The sequence below is a fragment of the Ahaetulla prasina genome, chromosome 12 (genome assembly GCF_028640845.1).
Source record: "Ahaetulla prasina isolate Xishuangbanna chromosome 12, ASM2864084v1, whole genome shotgun sequence".
NCBI lineage: Eukaryota > Metazoa > Chordata > Lepidosauria > Squamata > Colubridae > Ahaetulla > Ahaetulla prasina.
In genome coordinates this window covers 1,491,784-1,518,293 of record NC_080550.1, presented here as the reverse complement: position 1 = coordinate 1,518,293, position 26,510 = coordinate 1,491,784, and the positions used below count along the sequence as shown (strand labels likewise).

At 47.6% G+C, this 26,510-nt stretch overlaps 1 protein-coding gene across 2 annotated transcripts in view; it reads left to right on the top strand.

Moving 5' to 3' along the window:
- LOC131184258 (zinc finger protein 469-like) overlaps window positions 1-26,510 on the top strand; it is a 272,266-nt gene that overhangs the window by 212,235 nt on the left and 33,521 nt on the right. For both annotated transcript variants that reach the window (XM_058155369.1, XM_058155368.1), the window contains exons 5-6: window positions 16,209-16,340; window positions 20,757-20,834. In XM_058155369.1, the coding sequence (XP_058011352.1) occupies window positions 16,209-16,340; window positions 20,757-20,834 (210 nt within the window). The remainder of the gene's footprint in view (window positions 1-16,208; window positions 16,341-20,756; window positions 20,835-26,510) is intronic.

The window sequence follows — 26,510 nt, the reverse complement described above, 5'->3', positions numbered from 1 at the left end:
ATGCAACGTTAGAGGGTGAAGATGCCCCTAACCCCGGCACTTCCAAGCCTGTCCTTTCTTTCTGTCTTCCCTGCCTTTTTAGAGCCCCCCCCCCCCTGCCGAGATGGGCAGGTCTTGGCTGCTTGGAGAAGGTCTCCAGAGTTTCATTTTGAATGCTTGCAGCCCCTGGGCAAGGCAAGGGTATCTCTGGGCTTGCCTAGAGAGTCCTGAAGCTGTGAATTTCCATTGCTGAGCACGGATTAAGGGTAAGGCATCCACCATGTCCTACCTTAATATGTCAACAAAGAAAACCACAGTTCCATGCTGCGTATCCCAGGCTTCCTCCGGAGAAACGGGGAAGTTTTCACTTCTGGGGCCTTCTGATTTTTGAGGAAGGAAAGAATGGCTTGGCAGAGCCCTTATTTTTTGGGGGGCGGGAGAGAAGCAATTTCTTGGGTCCTAGAACCCCTCAAGGAGATGGGAGAGAATCCATTTGCACCCAATATGTTGCAATGTCTCTTCGGAGCAGCGATTGGCCATCTTGACCACTGGAAAATGGGTGGACTTCCAGTGGCTGGCCGGGGGATTCTGGGAGTTGAAGTCTACCTGTCTTCCAGGAATCAAGATGGCGAAGACCTGCCCCAAAGGTAACTAGTTTTTGTTTAGTTTTTTCGTTGTGCCTTTCATGGGATGCTTTTTAAAGGCAACCTGCCACTCCACCCTTGGCTTCCCCATGCACGAGGGCTGCATGTCTTTGCAACCCATAAATAATCCCTTTGAGGGGTCGCAGGTTTTATTTCATCTTCCAACAAAGTAAAGGCTGGATGTATTAAGCCAGCTGACCTTTGCAAGCAGGCCCTCCCATCTGCCATGCTCTACCCGCTAAATTCTCTAACTAAAGAAGGAACAGGATAAAGTTCATTTCCAACCCCTGCCCCATTCCAGCCGGGCTGTTCCTTCTCTCCCCCCTCCGCTCTTATTTTAAAGGAACTGCGATAAAAAGCAGAGATAAGTCCAGGGCTGTTTTGTGTAGGAGTTGATATCTTTGTTATCTATCTCCCTCTTTTTTTTCACTCTCTGAGCAGCTCTGTTGTTTTTTACCCTTATCTCACTCCACCAAAATGCCAAGAACAGAAAACACACAAACCCTGGTGCCTTGATAATTCATGGAACTGGTGATAAAATGTTACCATTAAATTAAAATTGTACATTATTTTTTTTCTCCCCCCCCCCCACTCCCTCTTTGCAAATGAAGTCAAAACAACTCTGGGAACAAGGCACATCACACACACACACACACACACACACACACACACACACACACACCATGGGAAAGGAAGCAGAGGGGAAAAACATCTCCTAATGTGGACAAAAGATCCACGTTTTTGGGGGTCGGAGAGTAAGATCTGGAGTAAAGGGCCACAAATGAATACATCAGGAGTAGCAAGTCTTGTATTGCAGCCTCACAACATCATTGTAGCCAGGAGTTTCTCCTTATAGTTTATTTGAGGAATGCATAAATGTTGGGGGTTCCCCTCCCCCTAATTTTTCATAGAAGCCTCAGATGGTTAGCATGAAAGCAATAGGATGTGCATGTTTGGGGCTTTTAAAAGCCAAGGGTCTCCTGCATTTAGACAAGGCACCCCATTATTTTTTTGAAACAAGGGGGAGAAAGCAGAAACCTTTTCAAGCACCAGAGGCATTTCTATCCCTTATGGGGCCCTAAAGATCATCTCTGTGAGAGTCGCTGCCATCAGATTCTTCTCCACTGAAGCTCATTTGCCACCCAGAGTCACTGCAACAGGGAATGGGTGGCATATAAATTTAACAAATAAATAGAAAGGCCATCCCTGAACTTTCAGGACCTTCCTTGGGGATTCGCTGCTCTCAACATCTTGGAAGATGTCCCAGCACACAGGTCGGTTGGGGATATAGAATCAAGCTGAATTCAACAACCTCAGTGTGTGTGTGTGTGTGTGTGTGTGTGTACATGTGTGTGTGCAGTCCCTGGGTAGTCGTGTCTATGGAGATTCTCAATCATCCAGGTCATGGTTGTCCCCTGGGTGCGTCTTTTCCCCTCAAAAGGCAATGTTTGAAAACATTTCGCTTCTCATGCAAGAAGCTTCTTCAGTTCTTCTTGGAAAAGCACCTGTGGGAACTGAGCGCTAGTGTTACTCCAGGATTGGTGTGAGGTTATGAAGAGCTTGATTGATCCACTTTGGCCAGTTGGCCCTCCAAGGGAGAGAGCCAAGAAGAGAAAACGGCTGGAGAGCCAACATCTCAGGACAGACCCTGCCAAGCTTTGTGAGATCACAAGTTCTGTTGTGGTGCAAAAACATGTGTGGAAAAGACAAGAGAGAATCCCATGTTCCCAGCCAGGGTGAAGAGGGTGCCAGAATTCAAGGTCCCAAATCAGGCCTGGAAAAATCTGGATCGCCACTAAGTGACGGCCAAGAGTTTGGAGTCTCTCCCCTCTCCCTTCTCATCTTCTGGATTTGCACAGCACTTATCTGGGAACTCCCATCATCAGGTTCACCAAGCACCACCATGTCCTGGAACAGGGTTTTGTGCTGAGACCGTTGGCAGAATGCCTGCTCCAGAAGGGAAGACAGTTCCCTGACCCACGCTTCCGGAGAAGGATGGGCTAGCTGCAGGAATTTGCAGGAGTGAGCATTCTTGGTATCTGAGTAAGCTCTCCCTCACCAATCCTGGTTTGCTTCAGTGGTAGTCATTGGGCAACTGAAGCATCCCACTGATGGTTTCTCATGCCCTGCTGGGCCATTAGACCCAATGCAGGATCAAACGGAGAGGTTTGGGTTAGCTACTGTGCTCCTTTTGGCATCTTGGCCTGGCTTGGGACCTTCCTGAGCAGATAGTTTTGCAAGATGTGCCATTCCCTTCTGACCTAGAAGGCCATGATTTCAACAAAACCCACAGATGATCTTTAGGGCTTCATAACTACTTGAGCCTTTTCTCCCGAGTTGTGCGCACTGAGCATTGGCTTCACACAGCTGCCCCAGAATTGGCCAACCCATCAGTTTTCACGGCCTTTGCGGAATTGGCATAGAAGAATGAGGAGGGGAGTGTGGGGGGAAAACTGTTATTTTGAATGTTGAGATAACCAGAGGCAGGTCTTTCAGATGGCGTTGACGATACGTTGATGAATTCGAATGCAATCTTTCCCTGGGCTTGGGAGAAAAAAATATCAATAATTTGAGGTTTGCAGGATGGGTTCAAAAAGGAAGGACTGCAGGGTGAATCTCTCTTCTCCCTTTTCTTTCTGATTTCTTTGCTTCCTCCCCAATCTCAGCCTCCCCAGCTCCCCCCCATTTCCCCCCTCAGCTTTGCATTAAAAGTCGCTTCCTATCCATCTGATGTTCCAGAGAGCCACAGATAGCTCTATTAGACTCTTTTCCTCCCTTAAAAATCTATCAGGGGCTTATCGGGGCCCCATCTGCAACATAAAATCACTTCCTCGCTATTGGCCTGCTATTTTCTTTCTTATTATTCCTCCTCTTTGCTTCTCGCCCTTCCCTGCTCTGCAGCGACAGCGCGATACCATGCAAGCTGCCTCTCTCTCTCTCTCTCTCTCTCTTGCACTATTAGTATTAGTAATCGTGTCCCCTGAAGTGAAACAATCTTTTGTAATCTATCAGTGGTTTATCGGTCCTATCTGAGAGCCGAGAATGGCCGGCCCCTGAGATGGCGCCACACTCAGCACTGATAACGTTACAGAGTTCAATCCATGATGAATGTTAAGTAACTGCACCCCGTCGCCGATAGGATATGGACTTGGCAGAGGGAAGAGCTCTGTCTGAAACCAATCTGCTGATAGCAGGAGGGGAGCTGCTTTTTCTCAGCCGGGGCTCCCCCCCTGTCTCTTTCCTCTCCCCAGGGCTTTGGGGCAGGCCAGGGGTGGGAGGGGGGCTGCGGAGGTGGCCCAGCCAGAAGTTCAGATCTTCTCCTGACCTTTGGGCACCATCTTGTCCAGGTGGCTCTCGGACAGGATGGGATTTTTTTCCTGGGTTCCCGGCTCCTTTCTTGGAGACTTCAGCCGGAAGGTTGTCCATCACAAGCCTGGGTCTTCTTCCCAACTTTGGAAAGCATCCCAGAAGGTCTCAGCGTGGCCGTTTTTTTGGGAAGGAGCCGAGCGCAGCATGTCTGGGAAGAGTGTGAAAAGGGGAGTGGGAGTTTGTTGGCATAGAGGTAGAGAGAAGAAAGAATGTCTAGTCTAATGAAGAGAAGGACCACGGGTGACATGATAGCAGTCTTCCAATATCTCAGGGGCTGCCACAAAGAAGAGGGAGTCAACCTATTCTCCAAAGCACCTGAAGGCAGGATAAGAAGCAATGAATGGAAACGTATCAAGGAGATACCCAAGCTAGAAATAAGGAGAAATTTCTGATAGTGAGAACAATTCATCTGTGCTGGCTTGGGGAATTCTGGGAGTTGGAGTCCACCCATCTTAAAAGTGGTCGAGTGACCCTCTTTTAGAGTCTAGAAAAAGGTCAGCAAGTGACCTCCTCTTCATCATGACTTCTTCATTCAGATGACACCAATTCCCTAATTCACATCAGTTGACATGAAGCTTGAGCCATGATGGTACCTTTCAGCAGATGTCCACGGGCTGTTCTTCACTTAATAAGAAAAAAATGGTGCTCCTTTGGAATAACACATGTAAAAGTGCAAATGTTTTATATATTCGCTAATTTGAACTTTCAGGCAAGCCAAGCCTTGCCAGAGTTCAACATTCCCTCCCTTCTCCTCAAAGCATGAATGGTTTGAAGGTGGACTTGAAAGTGCGGAAGAGTAAGAATTAGCTTTTGGGTTTCTGTTTGATGAAAAGGGTTCTAAGGCACCATTATCTGGCTGGGATCTAGTGATAGTTGATTCTTTTGTGTGGTGGGAAGTGATGCTGCTGCTTGGGGGAACCATGGAGGGATGTGTCCTCCCTGAATTTGATTTAATCACCATGAGATTAGGTAACCAATCAGAATTGGTAGCCAGATTTATATATCATGGGAAGAAATTCTCCAATCACATGTTTGGGAATGAAATGGCTTTTATTCAAGGAGCAGGTGGTTTATTAGGTTGCAATTTATTAACTGCAAATATAAGCCAACATCCCCGGTACCCTGAACCCAGCCAACCACTAACTAACCAGGTTTAGCTCTCCCAGTCATTAACTGAGTCATTTGGGGATCTCTTTGAGTCTCCCCACCCTCTTTCTCCTAGAAGGGTCTGGCACCCCGTGAACCTTTGTGCCTACTGGCAAGGCTCCATAACCTCATCCCCTTTGCCATTGGCCTACCTAGCAGGTCGCAGCAGGTATGACTTGGTCCCCACAACCGATCAGTGTTGAGGAGGAGGGTTCCAGGCAGCTGGGCAGGATTTTGAGAATGGAAAGCTTTGCTTTTTCAGCTGCTCATTTTCTCCAGTTCTTGACTCCTCCGTTTTTGGCAATCCCACGACACAACACACTGGGCTGGCCTGGAGCAAAAGGCCACCCGCCCCCCACCCGCCCCGCAGCCTCAATTTGCATTGTTTTCTTTTCTTTTTGATGTTCCCAAAATGCATTAACCTCCAAAGTGACCCATTTAAGTGGGTCATGGGAACCGGGCCATCTAGTCCCAAGAAAAGATGGGTGGAAATATTCCCGTTGGGGGGAGGGGGGAAACGATGCTGTCAGTTATGGAAAAAGCAGCTGGTCCCCAGGGTTTGGGACATGAAGCCCATCCGAGATGACACCCAACACGGGACCCCCGAAAGGGAGATCAGTGAAAGTCACAGACGTTGCAGAGCAGACCGTCTCCCTTCCATTTGTGGCCCGCTTGATTTCTGGGTCTGCACAAAAGGGAGTCTTTGTCCCGCTGCCTCGGGGACCCACATAGGAAGGCAGCGCCACTTTATCGTCTCCGAGCATGGCTGAGGACTGATGGGAACGCGTAGATGTTGAGACAGAGGAACGATCTGAGATGGGCGTCATCCATGCATTATCAGTTGCTCGCACCAGACCGATAGGAGCATTTATCTCGGGAGACGTTTTCAAGGGTTTGGAGAGGAACAAGAGGACTCAGAACAAGCCAAGATGCTGGGTGCCAATCCTGGTGTGATCATAATTGGATGGGGTGGGGGGGAGGGGTGTTTCATTCCCACACCCATCATTGTCCCCCAGGAGGCTCTGTATCCTCCTTTGGCTTTCATGTTTTTCTCCATTTTACTTCGCTTCACTGCAAAATCTAAATGCTCCATAAATTTGAAGCTGTTTGAATGGTTGTAAGTTTAGGGCTACCTACCTAGTGGGGGGGGGATATCCTCATAGGAAGAAGTTTGGGGTCTGTGGAAGGATCACGGCTGTCCCATCAAATTGGCTTCGGCTAGCCAAAATGGAGAGAGTTGGAAAGAAGAGGAAGGACGGGACCCTTCTTCCTAGTGTACACTGACCAAGCTGAAACTGGGCACTTCTTCCTCCTCCAGGGAATATATTTTGGTATGTATAAAGATATCTAGATGCCCAGAACTCCTTCATGTTAGAATTTAGAATCAGAATAGAGCGGGAAGGGACCTTGGAGGTCTAATCCAACCCCTGCTCAAGCAGGAGAACCTATACCATCTCAGACAAATGACTGTCCAGTCTCTTCTTAAAAACCTCGAGTGATGGAGCACCCACAGCATCTGGAGGCAAGTTGTTCCACTGGTTAATTGTCCTCACTGTCAGGAAGTTTCTCCTTAATTCCAGATTGTTTCTCTCCTTGATTAGTTTCCATCCGCTGCTTCTTGTCCTGCCTTCAGGTGCTTTGGAGAATAGGACAACCCCCTCCTCTTTATGGCAGCCCATCAAATACTAGAACACTATTCTCATGTCCCCCCTAGTCCTTCTTTTCTCTGGACTGGCCATACCCAAATCCTGCAACCGTTCTCCATATGTTTTTGTCTCCAGGCCTTTAATCATCTCAGTTGCTTTTCTTTGCACTTTTGCAAGATCTCAACACCTTTTTGGTAATGTGGTGACCAAAACTGGGTGCCTTATTCCAGGTGTGGTCTTTTTTCTCAGGCTCATCATCATCATCATCATCTAAAATTCACCCTGTCTGCATTGAACTTTCTAAAACATCATGCATCTCCTCTTGCTGGCACCTTAGGAAGTGGGCTTAGTATTAGAAATGGGGGCAAGTCTGCAAATTCTGCAAAGCCATTGTGCATTAGGTCAAGAGGAGTTGCCAGGAACCTATCGCTCACCCATTTCACTGGGGAGTCCTAATTTCTCATCCCTCTTCTGAGTGACTCCTGGGATTCCCAGCCAGGGTGAACTCCCCTCCTCCCCCTTGAGAAAGGCTATATTAAGGGTGATAAATGTGTCTTGCTCTTCACCCCCCAGCCATAACAGTCTTGCTGCCTCCAGAGGGAAGGGAAAACCCACTGTGGGCAGTAGATTTCTGATCCTTAACAAAGTTGGCATCCTGTGGCCTCTTATCAGAGCTGTGTGTCTGGCCGAGAGCTTTTATTATCTACCCAACATCCCTTTGGTGGTCTCCCTAGCTGTCTGTTCATTTACCCATCTTTGACACAGATAGGCACGTTGTCAGCACTAAATTGATTGGCCCTGGGCTGCTTCTGTGGCAGGAGGCCTCATCCAGCAAAGGAGCAGCCTGTGGAATCATGGACGACCTCTTGATGGAAGAGGCTTTGAGCCTGAGAACCCAACGGCGTGTCATGGTGTTTTGTGAACTGAACAGTTTTCGGTCCAACATGGAACGCCAGTGTCCCACTCATGGTGCATCTTCCACTTTGCAGCTGCCGTTGAACAACTCCTCTCTTTTCATACGAAGACTCGAGTTGCCTCTTTGCTATGAACAGGTAGTATGCTAGTGTGTACAGCCCACTGTCTCCACTGCTCAATACCTGTTGTGACCCAGGTTCCTGGACCCGGAGTATTGGGGGAAGGGAAACAGAACAATACCAGAATCTCAGAAAGACCATCCATTGTGTAGTTTTTTTCTGAAGTGGCTTCTTGTCTTGCCTTTTACAGTTCAGAAGGACAATCCAGAGACTGTTTTATAACGCTTAGTTGGTTTGGATAGTACTTTAAACCAGTGTATCTCAATCTCAATTCTGGGAGTTGAAGTCCACTCATCTTAAAGTGGCCAAGATTGAGATACACTGCCCTAAATCAGTTTTGAGAAATACTCCTTAAACATTCCTGGATTGTTTGGTAGCCGAAGCACTCACAATTTATTCAGAGAAAGCTAGGAGCTACAGATCATGTTGAGAAGACTTGCTGTAAAACTTACAATTCCTTTCAACACTCTCTACAAGTCAAGTAATTGATCCGGCAAAGCCGTTTAGGACTATACTTCTTTTTAGGATTGGGGGACTCGATCGTTTGGAAGCTCCCTCCCAGTTCTGAAAACGAAAAGAAAATGGATTAATGTCTCCGGAACAAGAAGACACATTCGGTGGCCCATCTCTCCAATTGACTGGTTTTTGCATGTCGAACCCAACACTTCTGGGCTGTGGTTGTACAGCCCAGGAGAAATTCTGCTCCGAAGAATTTCTAACTAAACTTCTTATCCCAGCAGGGAAGATCTCCTCTCGTACTGTTTATGCAACAACCACACCTCAGGACAGAAGCAGATTAAAGCTTATCTACTACAGAACAAGGGAGAATGTGTTCCATCTCCCTCTTTCATTTCATGTTAAGCCACTGTAAGATAATATGGGTCATGTGGGGGGATTCTGACATTGAGATGATGGCCTACCTTGTCTAGGGCAAGGTCAGGGACCGGATGTTTTTCAGGAAAACCCCCAGCTGAAGACTTAGTGATGGTCGTGGGTTAGGTCTCTAGCTCAGGGGTCTCCAACCTTGGCAACTTTAAGACTTGTGGACTTCAACTCCCAGAATTCTTGAAGTTGAAGTCCACAACTCTTTAAAGTTGCCAAGGTTGGAGACCCCTGCTCTAGCTCACCATCTTACGAAGTTGTATTGGTAGTAGCCAACCTGTCTCCTGTTTTGTCCTTGTCATAGTGTCGGGGAGGAGTTGCCCTCTCTGAAGTTGCAAGACTGAACTTCAAACCTGTATTTCTCTGCTACAAATTGCCTGTTTTTCTCTTTGCTAATTGGATGGAGTAATAATTACGAAGAGCAGCTCTGGCTTGGGGTGATGTGAACGGATAATTAAGGCAACTCTGATGGAGGGAGGATGAGAGGTTCCCCCAATCCCTTGTCTCTCTTTTCCCATCCATCTCTAAAGCAATGTTTCTTGGCAACTTATAAGATGCCTGGACTTCAACTCCCAGAATTCTCCAGCCAGCAGAATCCTAGGAAGAGAAACTCGTTCATCTTAAAAGATCCCAAGGTTGAGAAGCCCCGATTTAAAGTCCGCTAAGCCATCCCATCAACTGAAGAATCTTTGTCTGGTGGGAATGACCTCGGATAACATGCTGGGAGCAAACCTTCTCCCTGAGATTTGGCTTTATCTCTTATGGGGGGTGGGGGCTGTATCTATGCTATCGCAGCTCAGCTCTGTTTGTGATCTCCACATTCCTTTCCAGAGGGGAAGCTGGTTTGGAGGGCGAAGCCTTCGCGCAGACTGAGCACATCCTTCAGCCTAACGTTTCCCACCAGAGGACTTTGCAAAAGTTTTGCATCACCAAAGGCATTTCTCGCCCCATAAAAAAAAATACAGGTGCTCTGCAGTCCCAGAGGCATATCCACCACCACCACCCCCAGTCTCACCCCCTTGATGGATACGCAGAGGGAAAGGGGGGGAGGTAAGGGGAGTTCTCAGCTTTGGCATGGAATGGATGCCTCCCTGATCTCCAAGCTGGTGGGAAAGTTTGACTCTGTTGCTATTTTCTAGTTCTTATCACCCCGTCTTATCGTCAAGTTCTTGTCTGCAGGCTTGGTTTGGGACTGTCAGGGTCTCTCTCTTGGCAGCCTGGAAAAAATTCTCCCTCCTCCCTCTCTCTCCAGATTTTTTTTTTTTTTAATTACTGGATAAATGAGAAAGATCAAGAAAGGCTTATTGTTCAGGCGATAAGAGAAGAAGTTTGGTGTGAATGAAATGATTGGCTAGGACGTCTGTCTACCTCCTCCCAACTTCAGAGACGTTTTCATGCCAATAGCAGGGAATATTTGTAACTCAGAGTCGACCTGTGGGGTCCCAGGTGCTCCCTGAGCTTGGTAGTTTTCATTAAGTTCGTTCATCATTACTTAACCAGGTAACATCATTGATGATCTGGTCTCCTGCCTCCTACCCTTTGACGGTTTTGTAGAGAGGAAGGACTTGGCGCCAACTCCTGCCTCCTGCTAGGTGGAGGGAGGTGCTTTCGAAGGACCCATTGAGGTGGGAGGGACTTTAGGGAGGTTGTGCACCCGAAGGCCCAGGAAAGGAAGTGTAAGGTCCAATAATAAGATGTTTAAGCTCATAAATGCCAAACAAGAAACTTAAACAGAGGCTTGAGTAAAATAGCATTTAATCTTGATCAAGCTTAAATGGCTAGCTGTTCCAAACACATACAAGATACATGCAGGGAAGAACTACAAACAAGAGAGGGAATCCAAATCCCTTTTATATTCTTTAGGTTTATTCTTTTAAACCTCCAATTGTGGCACCTTTGATTTGTGTATCCCTGGAATTTGGTTTGTACATCCCCTGGAACAGGGTAGAGCCTCTTAATGAGCATCATCAGCCTTATCTCTTCCTGATCACCTTCTTTGTGTTGGCTATTTGGCCCCCTGGAGTGGAGGGAACTCAAAAGATCAAAGATGAGATATGTTCTTAGGCAGGATGGGGGAGATTATAAGGCTCTGATCAAAAGGTGGGACATATAGTTTGACAAATGCCAGATACCTCACAACACACCCCAATAACAGTCCAGGAAGTTAGTCAATGTGGCATGTGACAAAGGGCATAATATATATGTCAGTGTCACAGGAGACAAATATTTACAGCATGCAGGTATACAAAGACAGCACTGGTTGCCGGTGGTCTTCCGCGTGCAATTCAAGGTGTTGGTGATCACCTTAAAGCGCTCCATGGCATAGGACGAGGTTACTTACGGGACCGCCTACTGCCGCCAATAGCCTCCCATCGACCTGTGCGTTCCCACAGGGAGGGTCTCCTCGGGATGCCGTCAGCTAAACAATGTCGGCTGGCGGCCCCCAGGGGAAGAGCCTTCTCTGTTGGGGCACCTACCCTATGGAACGAACTGCCTCTGGGGCTACGCCTTCTTCCCGACCTCCGGGCCTTTAAGCGCGAGCTCAAGACTTTTTTGTTTCAACGAGCAGGGTTGGCCTAAGAGTAATTTTTAATTGAGTGGTTTTATTTCTTGTTATTTTAATATTCGGCCTTATGGTTTCAGATTTTTAAATTTCAAATATTGTGTTTTAATTTTTGTATATGTCTTTTTAACTTGGCTGTAAACCGCCCTGAGTCTTCGGAGAAGGGCGGTATAGAAATGTAAATAATAAATAAATAAATATATCATACATACATACATACATACATACATACATACATACATACATACATATATATATATATATATATGTTGCAAGAAACAATTAGCAAGTTTCTACTAATTCTAGTATTTCAGTATATCTATTTCCTTAAAGAAGAATGGGGTGGAAAGTGGCGTCCTTTTCAGCTACAGGCACAGGATGTTGGGGTGTGTAGTCCCACACGTCTGGAACAGAACAGGTTTCCTGGAATGCTGTTCTTGGCGGAAGAGCTGTAGAGTATTTTAAATAAGGTGCCTGGCTGTGTTTGTAGGAGAGAAATGGAGCTGCCTTAGAACCATAGCTTGATTTCAATTGGGCACCTTGAGCTGAAGGGAATCTTTGATTGTTCTTTCATTTGTGAAAAGAAGGGAAAGGAAATGTTGGCACAAATGCCCCCTGTGCTCCTGGACAATACCTGGTTTCTCTTTCACCCCCTCATTTTAAAAGAAGACAAAACCAAGATTTAACATACAGGACGCACCCAAATCCCAATAAAGCCCCTGTCTTCCCCACTCCCCTGGCATTCTTCACTCCCACAAGGCTGTTTTTAAATCTCCACCCAGGAGCGAGCAATTTCCTTGCCATTAGGAGCTGAGGAGCTAAATATGAATATAAATGCAAGTCCTCGAAAGGGCTGTTTTCCAAGGGAATTATCTTGGCTGTCTTGGATTGACAAGCCACCTTTCTTTAGCGTGCCTCACACTTGGTTGGCTGTACCTTTTGGACAAAAAGAAAGAATTGGTGATTCGAACTGGCCTTTGTGAAGGTTTAGAAAGGAGCTGGAAGGAAGGCTGGGCTGACTTGCCAGGTCTTAGGAAGCGGGGCAGGGCCTTGTTTCTCTTTACAGAGGGAGGGGGGTACACAGGTGTATGAACAAAGAGTAAAACGCAACCCTATCTGGAAGTCCGAAAGGAAAGAGAAAAAGGTGAAATGTATTTCTTTGTGTTTCCAGATGAGGAGGTGTTCGGGAGAGCCTCCTGATGCACAGAGTGTCTATCTCACTTCCTGAATTTTTGCAATTAGTCCCATCTTGCTTATTTCCTACCCTGGAAAACCAGATTTTCCATAACTCTGGAATCCTCCGGATTCTAAAGTTTTTGCTACATTTTAGGGATAGCTTCCTTAGGTTGTGTAGGATTTGACTCAGCCAACAAGTTTCGTAGAAGCTAAATAACCTCAATTCTCGATTTTGGCTAAAAGGGGAGAAAAGTTTTACTTTCTCATCCGAATAGAATAGAATTTTTTAATGGGCCAAGTGTGAGTGGACACACAAGGAATTTGTCTTGGTGCATAAGCACTCAGTGTACATAAAAGAAAAGATACCTTCATCAAGAATTCTAAGGTACAACATTTAATGATAGCCATAGGGTACAAATAACTGAGTCAGACTGGAGGGATCACTGATAAAAACAGAGATGACCAGAGGATGGATGTGTGAGGAGTGGGTGTCGCAGCCCCACTCCCAGCAATGATATTTTCCTTTCAATAGGAGAATTGGCTGTAAAACAGGGCAGGGGTCACAGAGGTGAGGAATCAGATGTGCCACAAGGAAGGCCCATGTCAGTAAGCGAGTAGAGTTTGTTGTCCTGTCCCCAAATGGTCTTAAAAGTCTGCTCTCCATCACTGAATTCCATCCCCTTCAACAAGGGAGATGATGATAAAGAATAGGTAGCACTGATGTCGTTACCTAGTTTGGTAATGAAATGTCTGTAAGAAAAGCTGCAAGCTCAGAGAACACTAGCTCTACCCCACAAGAGGTAGCACGCAAAATCTTCTGGAGGTTCTGGAATATTTTTTATTTTTTTTTGCAAAAGTGGCTTTCCAATTCTCTTCCAAGAACTAGCCAGCTTTGACCCTGATTAACTGTTTGGGATCAGCCAGAGTTGGCCAAGTGGTGGGCCCAGCTGTTCTGACCAGAAATGAAAGGGAACGGCCTTGTCCCAGATCCCTCAGATTCATCCTAATAGCTTGGGGGACCCACCTCTCGTTTCCCAGGGGTTTGCAGATACCCAGCAGATACACTCTTCATTCAGGATAGACCTTCTACCCCACAGCACGTTCATTGGGGGATTTTGCAAATGCCGGCCTCCTCCCCCCCCACCTCTCTCTCTGTACATGGACATATTCCCACTCCTCCATCTCCCCCCCACTCCCCACAGAGTTCATGGAAGGGGCAGAAAGCCAGTGAGCATCTGCTGGGGTAACGTGGCCCCATCATCTCAGATTTGCCCCAATTCTCCCTTTACAATGGCTGCAATTTTTTTTTAAAAAAAGAGAGAAGAGAGGAGAAGGTGGGGGGAAGGGAAGGAACCCCAGTTTAATCGTCTTGAGCGGGAGGATCTGGGAAGTGAGTGTGTCTTGGGCGCCCCTTCCCCTTCCCCCTCCCCAATGCCAGCCTTTAGTAATTCAGTTTTAAAGCATGAAAAAAGGGAGTTGATGAAATTCCACTATCAGCAGTGAGCCAATATGCAAAATATCTCGCCCAAAATCAAATAGCTATTATGTTTTCATTTCCATTTCAGCGTATTTGCTTAATGAAGAATAGACAGATCAGGCTGACGGAGGGAGTCTGCGTGAAGTGATAACTCCTCTAAGGCTCCGAGCAATCCCGCAGACATGATGCCCGGCTCGGCTCCCTCCCTCCTTCCTCCCTTCCACCTCTTCCACACTCTTCCCTTTTTCTTTCAACTCCTTTCTCCCTCCTGTCTTCCAAAAGAAGAGCCCAGCTCTCAGTCCAGGGAAGCCAGGAGGGTTTTCGGGGTGGGGCGGGGCAAAGTCTCTGGGTGCAGATGAACGCAGAGGGGACCTCCGGAATAATAGCTTTGTGGTTTTCCTCAAGAAAAAAGAGTTGCAAACATTTTAGGTGGGTTCTGCCAACCTTCCCAGGTTCTTGGTTGAGCCAGAAGCCCAGGTTCCACCAAGAGGTCCCGTTCCCCCCCCCCCCCCCCGATTACGTAGCGGCAGTTTTTCAGTCATAAATTATAGCTCATAAGCCTCAAAGAGGTTACATGTTGTGTGATGTTGTGGTTTTCTGGATAAGCCACAGTTGGTGGAGTTAACTTATCAGGCTCGGCCATAAATCACAGATCTCTAACTGTATCCTGGCGGAAGGTGATGGGCAGGTCCAGCCCCAGACGTAGAAGTGGTGACACCCCAGTTTTAAGTAAATGGAGATATCAACCCCTGGACTTGATGGATAGCTTTTGGGGGGCACTGGAGGGTCTCTCCATCCACCCCTTGGCCAACCTCTGGACCTTTTGCTGAATGTTTCTGCAGCCCAAGTATGTTTGTATGGTATTTCCTAAGGCTTCCTTCATGGCCAAAAGAGCCATAAACCTCTTTTCCAAAATCAAAGTAAGGTTGAACCCTGTAAGTTACACCAAAGAGGGGTTTCCATGTTGGGCAGAGAAGATGGCAGAGGAGATGCTTCACTCCACTTCTAATCAGCCCGTCCTCTTTCTTGAAATGGACCTGCACCCGGTCCTGCCCCTCGTGCTCCCCCCCAAGGAAAACCAAGCTCCCCACCCCAAGAAGCGGGGAGAACCCCCATGCATTTTTCCAGACCTCAACCACTCTCCGAGACTTCAGGCATGTATATTTACTCTGCGAGAACAAAAGGCCCATAATCTATACAAAGCAGACAACAATGAGCGTGAATAAAGAGCTTGCCAGAGAAGAAAAGGCAATTTATTCTAATGCTACTAATTTCTGTTCCAGCACAATTAAAAAAGCTCTGATAATATTCAGAAACAATCGCTCGCTAACAAATCGTTTCTCTCACTGTAAATTCGTTAGGCTAATTTTTTCTTTCACGCCTTCACGCTCCTGGTTCTGATAAAGTTAACCCCCTCGGTCCTTCCCTAATTCTTCTCTTGCCCTCTCCCCTTCCCCTGGGATAGGGGGGCAGATAGAGGGAGCCAGAGGGCAGAGATCCCAGAGGGCAATGAAGGTGGCTCGATCTAGGAATAACTGCTAGCATAGCCGGCTTTGGACTCTTCAGACCAGAGACAGTCTTGGTTGGGATGCTAGAAGAGCTTGAGAAGATCAATGTTCCATATCCTTGGAATTGTGGCCTCCTGAGGTTCCGATGTTGTCTACAGAACTGTGGAGGATTGAAAAATGTATTTCTTCTGATTATGAGTTCCAGTCCTTTAAGGCCTTTAAAATCAGGCATGTGAGCCTTTCTCCTGAACTATGAAGTCTGGTCCATCATGAGGTCTAGCTGAAGGCCTTCTTCAACAGCATCCTGGCCTTGGGATCATTGGGGTGCCACATGTGGCTTCCCCATCTTGCCCTTGCAGCCCTAGTTACAAAGAGTAGGGGGTTCAGTCTTCCTGGCTATATCAGAACCCAAAAATCCGCAAAGTAGCAAAACCTGTCAATAACCTTCACCGGCATCTATGTTTGGCCATAATCTCCCTTTCTCTTGAGTAATTTTTTAAATCAAGTCTTCTACTGCCATGACCACAACTTGTGTGCCTCCATTCCCTTTTCACATGGATTTAGAGTGTAGCTGTAGGTCCTACATTTTGGCACTATTGTGCTGATGATCAGTATAGGTATGATGCCAAGATAATGTAGGGGTCTTGCAATGCTTCCTCTAGATCTTGGCAACTTTAAGCCCTGTGGACTTCAGTTCCCAGAATTCCTCGGTCAGCCCTGCTAGGTTTTGAAAGAGGCGGGATGGGCACCTAACCTAACTCCGGTCTTTCCGTTGCTCCTGCAGGCGCCTTGGGTGAGATGGAAGAAGGAACTGGTGGCCTTCTGGAAGACGACTGCCTGTCCGAGAAGGAAGGAAGTGCTTCGGATCATGAAGGCTCCATGGAAGGCGACTCTGCCGGCTCCCCGTGTAGCGAGAGTGAGTGCCTTGGTTTGCTTGCCCCGTGGGGAGGGAGGGGGTGACAGTTTACCCATGCCCAGGAGCAGCCTTCGATATAGGTAGTCCACAAGAGAGAAATCCAGATGGGCCCCCCTCCCATTCTGACAAGAGGGACGGTCATGTCTCCAGGTAGAGGAGCAGCCCTTGAGATCCTGAGTTTCGTGAACTATGCTCTCCTTGGGAGGGGGGGGGGAATGGCTGCCAAGCATTGGCGGCACAGGAGTCTTGGGCTTGCCAGTCCTCGGCTCTGGCTCAAATTACAATCAATACCTGCCGTTCCCTAATGAAGAGCTCACCTTTTTTTGTGGCTCCTCCTGAAAAGGTAGCTGGGTGACCTCCTACCTCCCCCCCCCCCTTTTTTTTTTCTTTCTCAAAATTTCCCTTTGCAAAAGGCAAAAAACCGAAAAAGTGCTTTTTCTCTCCTATGGGCGGAAGAGACCTTCGGCTGCAGTGGGACTTCCGGCTGGGCTTAGAGGAGGGAGCAAGTTGGCCGGAAGGAGCAGGGCTGACCTCGCTCAAGGCTGGCAGGATCCGGCTGGGCCAAACTGCCTTCGAGAGGGGAAGGTCTGCTCCAGCGTGGCTTTCCCCATGCGTGACTGGACGAAGATGCCTGCCGTCCCTCAGTGTTGGCGTAGGCAGCCGCCGGAAATCAGTTCAAGCAAAACTAAAGCTGAAATCCTCGGCTTACAACAGTGACTGGGGATCTTAGGACCATTTTAAGAAAGGGCCATTGTAGCATCCCCAGGGCCACTTGATCAAAATTGGGACGCTTGGCAAGTGTCCTGTATTTATGACGGTTGCCCTGTCCCGGGGTCACGTGATCCCCTTTTGCGACCTTCTCTCAAACAAAGTCAGCGGGGAAACCGGGATTCATTTAACAACCGTGTTACTAACTTAACAACTGCCTGGATTCACTTAACAACTCTGGTAAGAAAGATGGTAAAAATGGGGCAAAACTCACTTAACAACTGTCTCGCTTAGCATAAATTTCGGGCTCAATTGTCGTAAGTTGAGGACTACCTCTATGGGTTTCTTGCCCCACTTGGCAGCAGGACCTCTGAAACTATCTGTCCCCCCCCCCCCACCCTTTGCATTTCAAGACAGTCAGACTCCTAATCATGGTTTTCTCTCAGACTTTTGATCCGTCAAAGATCCACAGCCATCCCTCTCCTACGGATGTGGCTATGCATCCACGCAGCTGGACCGTGGGAATCATATGCATCGCATGCAGAAAGCCTGAGCCTGAGCGTGCATGCATTATTTATCATCCTTTGTCCAGGGGTGGAAGGGAGTGGAGGTTTGGACAGTGGGCATGGGGTTGGAGGATGGGGGCTGGGGGCCGGAGGTGGGGGGAGGCTTTTGAAAGGCCAAGGGTCTTGCTCAGTGGCAGACTTTGACCCACCCAGCTGGTCTGCTGAAGGGAAGAGAGAGGAGGGGGTTTCATCAGATATCGAAGCTCTCTTCAAAAGCCCCTGGGGGTTGGGGGAGGAGATGAGAAAACAGGGCAGCAGAGAGAGAGAGAGAGAAATCTCTCCCTCCCGGCTGAGCTGCGCACCTGGCACTAGCGCCGTGATAAAAGGAGGCGATAGTGCGTGATAAGGGCCGGCTGCAATAACTGTTGCTCCTGTGGTGCATAGCAAGAAGCTTTCAGCAGGATGGATAACAATCAATATGCCAGCCGCTTTGATTTATAGCCCCAAATAATGGGACTTTTATACCCGCCGATTGATTTGATATTAATCATCTCCTCCCCACCCTGGTCACCTGTATTAATAATAATCGCCCATGGCCGGTGACGTCAAGCACGCACGCAGACCCACCCACCCCTGGGTGCCGTTTATGGGGCCCGTGGAACAAGCGTTTGAAAGGCAAACATGCCCTGTGCCCACTAATCTTTTGCACCACCTTCCGAGATCAGCTTATCTCAACCAGCAGGTTAATGGTGAGAATAATGGTTCTCGGTTGCTGTGAGGGCAGCCCAGGTGGAACTGGCCCAGGAAGGTGCCTCTCCTTGGGATCGGCCGGCCATCCGAGGGTAGGCCTGGGTTGGGGGCAACCCCAGCTCGTGTCCTCCCCAGGTTTAACAGCTGAAGTTCTCTTGTTCCTGGGCCCAAACCTATGGAGCAGGGTCTCCAACCTTGGCAACTTTGAGACTTATGGACTTTAACTCCCAGAGTTCCCTAACCAGCCTAGCTTTGACCTATTGAGCAGGGGCCTCCAACCTTGGCAACTTTAGGTCTTGTGGACTTCAGCTCCCAGAATTCTGGGTGGCTGGAGGATTCTGGGAAATAAACTGCCTTAAAGTTGCCAAGGTTGGAGACCCCTGCTATCAAGGATTCCAGCTAGACAACTTGAAAGCCACATCTGAAGTAGCTTGTTGTCCTGAACCAATTCTTCTCCTGTGCCCACCAAGATATGCATGGGGGGGGGGGCAACGTATCACGGATCTTGTATTGGTGCATATGAGTGTGAGAGAGAAGTGGGAATGGGCTTCCATGGGGCCATTCATCAGCTCCTTCCACCCCCTTTCTGACAACTTGCTTTCTGCGGAAAATCCTTTCTTCGTATCTAACAGCTTCAACTCCTATTTTGGGAGGTTTTGGTTGATTCTCCTGCTATTTTAGCACTGCAGTGGTTCTGGAAATAATCCTTCAACTGCTGGGGGAAGCTTGCATGATCGCTGATCTCTAAGAGTCCTCCCCAAATTTGTTTGTCCTTCTGTTGTTTCGTCTTCTCGTGGTCATGGCTGTGAGCTCTGCTGTGGCTTCAGGACTTTTTATGGCCCACAAAGTAGCCTTGATAAGCTTGTTAATTTTGAACCAGAGGAAAAGCATAACAAGGGCAAGTAACTCCTTCATCTTCTTCGTTGACCAAGTAAATGCAGAAACCCAAACAAGGATTTCTTTTGTTCCAAATTGTGGTTCTGGGTCATCAGGTGCAAGCCAAAATGTTCTTAGGAAGCCATAAAATACAGGTAGTCCTTGACTTTTGAGCCCAAAATTTCTGTCGCTAAGTGAGACATTTGTTAAGCAAGTTTTGCCCCATTTTACAACCTTTCTTGCCACTGTTGTTAAGTGAATCACTGCAGTTCTTAAGTTAGTAACAGGGTCCTTAAGAGAACCTGCCTTCCCCCATTAACTTGGCTGGTCAGAAGGTCGCAAAAGGGGAACGCTGGACCCTGAGGGGACACTGCAACCGTCATAAATGTGAGTCAGTTGCCAAGCATCTGGATTCTGATCACGTGACCAGGAGGATGTTTTACTTTTTCATCCCCGCCATTTTAGGGGCTGTAGTAATGTTGATCCCCAGAACCCCGAATTTGGGGTCAAATTTGGCTACGTGTCCTTTAATACCTTCTGCCTTAAGGTGCTTCATGAGAGTTCAGGATCTTTTATTTTCCTCCCCCAACCGTCCCTGTGGCAACATTCCCGATTTAAAAGATCGAGTGATCAGAAAAACCTGTTCATTCTTGGGGGGGCTTTGAGTTGGCACAATAAGTTGTCACAATATGGGTGTCAGGGATTTTTCTCACCCTCTTCCTGTCTGAATCCTCCCTTGCTAGGCAACCGGCTGTCTCCCCTCACTGCCATTTATTTATTTGTTTATTTGGCTCCAGGTTCTTCCCTGAGTCAAAGCCAAGTATCTGCTGAGGATATGTTCGCTATAAAGTTTATAAGGCCACCCAATTCCATAAGGACCCCAGGCAGCGGACAGTGATAAAATCACCACCCAAAAAAAAAAAAAGAGACATAAATAGTTTCACATCAATCTTTTTCCTGCGGGTCCTTAAACGCCAGATGGCCCAATTCTTTCAACACCAGAGCGTTAACTCGGGAGGTGGACTGCATCAATTCACAGTGAAAGTGGATAGGTGATGGTCTATTAGATGAAGAAGTCATTTGGAGAGCAGGTGAGCCAGGGGAAAAGTTATATATAGCTCCCTTTTCTTTATAAAGGGTTTTTGTTTTGTTTTTTGAAAAGGTGGTCCCCATTCTAAGGTTCCAGTCCCCTCTTCTAGGAAGGGATATCTAGGTTGGGAACCTTGCCTGTTGCTTGGGGTAACCAGCCTTATTTATCCTATTCTTTTAGCTCTATTTCCTTAAATTATTTCCCTCAGGAAGAAGAAAAAGATAAGCGGAAACCATGGCAGAACTAAGGAGGGCTCCTGTTGGGAGATGTTCCCATGTGGGCCTCCTTCATGGTTCCCATGCCTTGTCTGGGAAATGTCTGAAGACTTTGCTTTCTGGCTCCTACCTCTAAGCCTTTATGGGCACTCGGGCTGAGATGGAGACAGGCGAACAGCTGAGCAGGAATCTCCTGCCCTAACCAACCACTGATTGTATCTCCTTTGTGGGTTTTGAAGTGCGATTGTGATGTTTCCTCTTTTGATTTTAGAGGCCGAGTCCAAAGAGGAGAATCTAGAGGAGTCGGATAAGGCACAAACGCCAGAGACCGAGCTGTGGACGGGACCAGGTAAATCTCCTCTCTTCGTTTTCTCAAAAGCGCCCGGTTCTCGACACAGAGCAGGACAGTGAGCACAAAAGCTGAATGCTTCGCTTTGTGCGGCAGATCCAGCTTGGTTCTGCCTGATTTGGTTCTGCCTACAGAATACCAAGCTTTGGCATATGAATTATCTTCCAAAAGGGATCTTTACAAACTTTGGTTAGCTTGCTTGGGACATCTCTGATGGAAAGGGTCCTTTTTAAAGAATCAACAGACTATATAGTAGAAGAGTTACACAGTAGTTGGGGAGGATGCGCCCCGTCTGATTGCTTTCTCCCACATATTGATTGTGACCGTATGTCTGCTGTAACTCGGGGCACATCAAACAGCTTCCAAATTCAGGCAAGTGCAGGAGCTGTGACTCCCAGTGCAGAGGTTTAGGAAAGCCGGATCCTGCTTCTGGTGTTTGGTTTGGACTTTAAACCATAAGCTGACACAGCCTACGGGGAAACGGTTGGGCGTGCCGGTCTCCATCTGTTAACAACAGTAAGGAAGTGTAAAAACAGAAGTTCAGATCTATGCGATATACTCAGTGGCTCCGGTCGGGTGATGTGTGTACAGTAGCTGGGATGTAAATGAAGGGGCTCGGAGTAGCTCTCTGGCAGGAGATCCCAGACTCAGCCAAAGTCTGAAGATTAAGGCTGCCTGTTAAGAGTAGGCCAAAGGGAGTGGAAGGACCAGGGATCTGGTTGTCCATTGGCTGCTGTCATCGCACAGCACCCACCTTGTATGCAAAAGAGCCTTAGCGATACCTGCTTGTTGGAGAGCATCTCTTAGTGTAACCATCCAAAGGTCAAATGCCGTCCTTGGTCCACCAAAGGATCAGTGGTGGGTTTCAAAAATTTTTTACTACTGGTTCTGTGGGTGTGGCTTGGTGGGCGTGGTTTGGTGGGCGTGGCAGGGGAAGGATACTGTAAAATCTCCATTCCCACCCCACTCCAGGGGAAGGATACTGCAAAATCCCCATTTCCTCCCAATCAGCTGGGACTCGAGAGGCAAAGAATAGATGGGGGCAGGGCCAGTCAGAATTTTTACTACTGGTTCTCCGAACTACTCAAAATTTCCTCTACCGGTTCTCCAGAACTGGTCAGAACCTGCTGAAACCCACCTCTGCAAAGGATCCCGACACACCCTTAGTCTTGTTTGAAGGATGGACACTCAACAAATATTGATCCAGGCTGGAAAATGTCTTCTTTCCATCTAGAGCCATAGCTGGACGCCATTGGTGTCAGTAGATCGTGTGGGCCAAGTCGCCAACACGCCATCTTTTTCCAAGCAGTTCAGGGATGTGTATTTGGAAAAGAGTTCTTTTTTACCTTAATAATAACTTTGCAAGATGGGTTAGCTAGGCCAAGGTCATGGAGAAACCAAAGAATAGCCTTACAGCATCCTTGAACTTCTCAAATCATATCATTTGCATGGATGAACATGCATTTGTACCCACATCCATGCGTGGTTCTTCTTTCACAGCTGATTTAAACAAAACAAACAAAAACTATGCTCACCTAAAATTGTTTAGACGCCTTATATACACAATGAAGCCAACAGCACCAGAATTGCTAAAGAGAGAAGGAGGAGAAGGTTCACCTTGCAATGTCAGCTCTGCTCCAATTTCTGCTCTTAGAGCTTGGGATACCTTCATCTGTTGTTCTTACGAGTTTTGCTTCTTGAAAAGAAAGGAGGGTTGCAAAGAAGACAATCCTCCCCCCCCCATGCTACTCCTTCTCCTGGGTCAGTTTGGAAACACACCCAACTTGGAGATGGCATAGCTTTTCTGCCAGCATTCCTCTGCTCTCCCCTTTTCTTTCTCCTCCAATTCCCCTTCCACCACTGGCTCCCAGTCCAGGAAGGGAAACGTGTGTTCGCAGCCAGGCTGATATCCTTGGCTCTTCCTGGATGTGTTGGCCGGAAATAGATCTGCAGAAGGTCCACACCTTCTCCTTGGTTATCTGCTCTCTCCCATCCCTGACCTTCAGCCTGGGGGAGCCCAGCCTGCTCGGCACTGGCAGTGATGGTCCTTGGCCCACCATGCCAGAACGTCCTTCCCACCCTATTGTAAGCATCCTGGAGGGCAACAGTTGGCATTCCCAGCCTCCAAAATACTGCCCGTGGGTTTATTCTTTAACCAACATTTGATCAAGTCATCCCTGTTGACTAGATGCTCAGTTTAGAACTCTTACCTTCACTGAGAATGACACAAGCGAAAAGTATCTGGCCCATTTCCAGAGGGGAAACCCCACGTTTCCCTCCCCCCCCAGGGCCAAATGCCACCTGGGAAAAGCAAGGGAGAACGAATGGAAAGAAGTTGCAAAATCAGTGATGGAGGCTCAATGTGCTGCAGGCTGGGGGAATTCTGGGGGTTGAAGTCCACACATCTTTTAATTAATGACATCATTAAATTTCTTCCAAGAATAAAGTATAAAAAAAAGAAGAAAGAAATTGAAAAAAAAATAGGGAAGGGTAAAGCGCAAGGGATAAAGGAAGAGAAGAAAAACAAAAGAAAGCAACTTGCAACTTTCTTTGATACAGTTGCAAATCTAAAATACATTCACCTTTTGATCTGACATTCAATAATACACAGTGTTTCTATCATCAGAAACAATTGTAATTGTCACAGAATTAATACAGCACCTCTTTTGGTCTCAAGCAAAAAGTCCATAAGTGGTTTCCACATTAAAGCAGATCTTAAAAGTTGCCCCAATGGAGAAAGACTGGCATAGATTGTGCCACCTCGGTTCAAAAGTCCCCGGGGGACAATTCTCCGCTGGGACCCCAAAAGGCCCGAGTTAGTAGGAGACAAGAACCCTGATTATGTTCAGTCCCCCGTCCTTCCCTGCTGGGAAAATCCTGCCATCCTGCCTAATTGGCCTGCACCTTCCCCAAGGCTGAGAACAGGCCTAGAAAATGTACCCCCACCCCACTCCCTTGACTGAACCCCGTTTGGCTCTTTGCGTTCTTTATGTAAAAGAGATTTTATTATCTCTCCGTCCAGCCCATCTCCGCTGCGGTAATTGGAGTGATATTAATTTCTGTGTGGCTGGGAGTCGATCTTGGTCCGGCGATGCAGGGGTGATAGAGCCTTTCCTTTCTGGGCTAACCGCTGCGATAGGCCTTCTATCAGTCTCTATGCAGGCACCGCACTTATCAGGAGGAGAATGGCAGAAAGAGGGAAGGAAGGAGGAAAAAGAAGACACTGTCACCAGCCTGAATTTCTTCTTTATCTGGCAGGATCCGCCATGTGTCAGCTCTGGCAGGCAAGAGAGTCTTGGAGACACGGAGATCAGACAGGGAAGTTGGGCTTTTGTTCCTGAAATTAGCAAGTTTGGGCCATTGCAAACCTTCCTTCACTCCCTCCCTCCCTCCCTTTTTTATCTCTCTCCCTCCCTTCCTCTGATCTTCCTCCCATCCATCCATCTGCCTCCCTCCTTCCTTTCTTCCTTCCATGCTATCTTCCTTTCATCCTCAATCGCCCTCCTTCCCTCCCATCCATCCATCTATCTCCTTCTTTCCTTCTTTCTCCTTTCTTCTCCTTCCTTCCTTTCCCCCTGCCTCCCTCTTCCTTCCTCTCATCCCTTCCTTCTTTAGCAGCCTCCCTCTCTTTGCCCAAGTTGGTAGAGTTAAGCAGAGCCTCCAAGCTGCCAGATTTAGCAGCTTGCCGAGGCCCTGGGCAGCTGTGGGGAGATGCCTCTGCAGCATCTGGAGAGCACAGAAGGACCAAGCGTGCAGTCTCCAGTCCAGGTGAGATGCAGCTCCAGCTTGGCATCTTCTTCCTTCCTAGAAACAGGCACCAAGTTCTTGAGACTATTTTTGGGTGCCAATGGTGGCTCCCCTTTGTCCTGGGAAAGATGGCACAGATGATCTGAGGCTGAGGACTCTGTGTTCAGGTTCATCTCTAGATGCTCCTATCAGGCCAGTCACAAATAAATTGTGGCCGCTGTTACCAGGATGAAAGGACGAGGGTCTTCCCTGTGAATTCCCTCATGTCTGCAAAGAAACAGCTGGATATAAAGCAAGTCAAAACAATGGACACATAACCCAGCTAGGTCATCAAATGCACCTGAAATACCAATCTGAGCATTGAATGGGAAGAGACAGGGAGGTCTCAGAGCAGCTACGGGTGAGGGGAATTCTGTGGAACCTCCCCATTCAGAGGAAGTCTATCTATAAAGAGCAGCTGATTGACGGCCAACCCAAAAGCTCTCCTGAGTTAGCAAAAGCGAATACAGGAGAACCTTGTTGGGTGCTTGCATTCTGGAGCCCCCTGCAATTCGTAGGGGCTGCAGGCGCAGACGCCCCTCTCCAGCCCCAACAGCTGCAGCACAGACCCCTGGTGGCCGGAGACGGGCAGGGAGGGCAGGAAGACCCTTTGCTGCCGCTGCCCGCTGTGCCAGGCACAATGTGAGAGTCAAGGGGAACGAGAGGGACAGGATTATTTTTCCCTTCCCTCCTTTTTAATCTTCTGTTTGACCTTGCTCGCTGGAAGGGTCTTGGCTGCTTTAAAATTCCGATATGCAAATCTGTGATAGCTCCAATTTATAATCCTTAACTTGGGCACCGTTGCAGCAGATGAAACAGCCTCTTGCATTTGTTTCCCCGTCTCTCAAGTCGGCGGCTCACCACTGGAGTCGTCCCCAAGCGGGGGGGGGGACTTTCCTGCTCCCTCTCGCCCCCTCCCCAAGTGGAGCTGAGATGGAAGGAAGCTCCCTTTTCTAGGAGCTATTCGGCATCTTCCTCAGCAAGCCAGTAGGGCTGAAAAGCAAACTGGGGCTCCAATAGGCACCCCGCTTCATTTTCTCCCTCACTCTAGAAATTTCAAGGGGTTCTTGAGGACCAGCTGCTTGCCTGGGCATTGGGAAGAATAGAAACCATCAGGGGCTGATGGGGCTTTTGGGTCTGGCTGGTACCAGATTTCATGCTTGTTTGGCATCCTGCATCCAGCAGTAGTGGTTGATTGATGGTTAACCACTTGTCTGAAATGGTAGAGGGTCCCCGGCTAGAGCAGGGAGTTGACTAGAGGACCTCCAAGTTCCCTTCCAACTCTGTTATTCCGTTATTCTGATTTGACCCGGCTCTGCTCGCGTGGACCATTTCTGAGTTGGTAACCTGGGCCGAGTTTGCTTTCTAATCAGTGGAACATTTTTTTTTTTTTTTTTTTTTTTTTATTGAAAGAGTTTTAAAAAAAACAAAAACATTTTCCCCCTTTTTTCCCCTCCTCCCAAAAAAAAAAAAACAAAACATCCCCTCCTCCCCACCCCGGCTTCCCGGGTCAATCACAAGGTAAAGTCCAATCCAAATAACCACATCCAAAGCTTTTCGTCTCCCAACCCCTCCCATTACATAAAATAACTTTCTAATTATTCAAAGGCAATCTGATATTTCTTAATCTGATATCTGTTTTGTAGATAATCAATCCATTTTTCCATTCAATTAAATATCTTTCCTGCGTATTGTCTTTTAAAACGCTGAGATTTTAGCCATCTCAGCCAAGTTAATAACTTTCAATATCCATTCTTCTATTGTAGGTATCTCTTCTTCTTCCAGTATTGTCCAATCAACAGTCTTGCTGCTGTTATTAAGTTCAAAATCAGTTTAGTCTCAATCCCTGTACAATCCATTATAATTCCCAAAAGGAAAAATTGTGGCAGG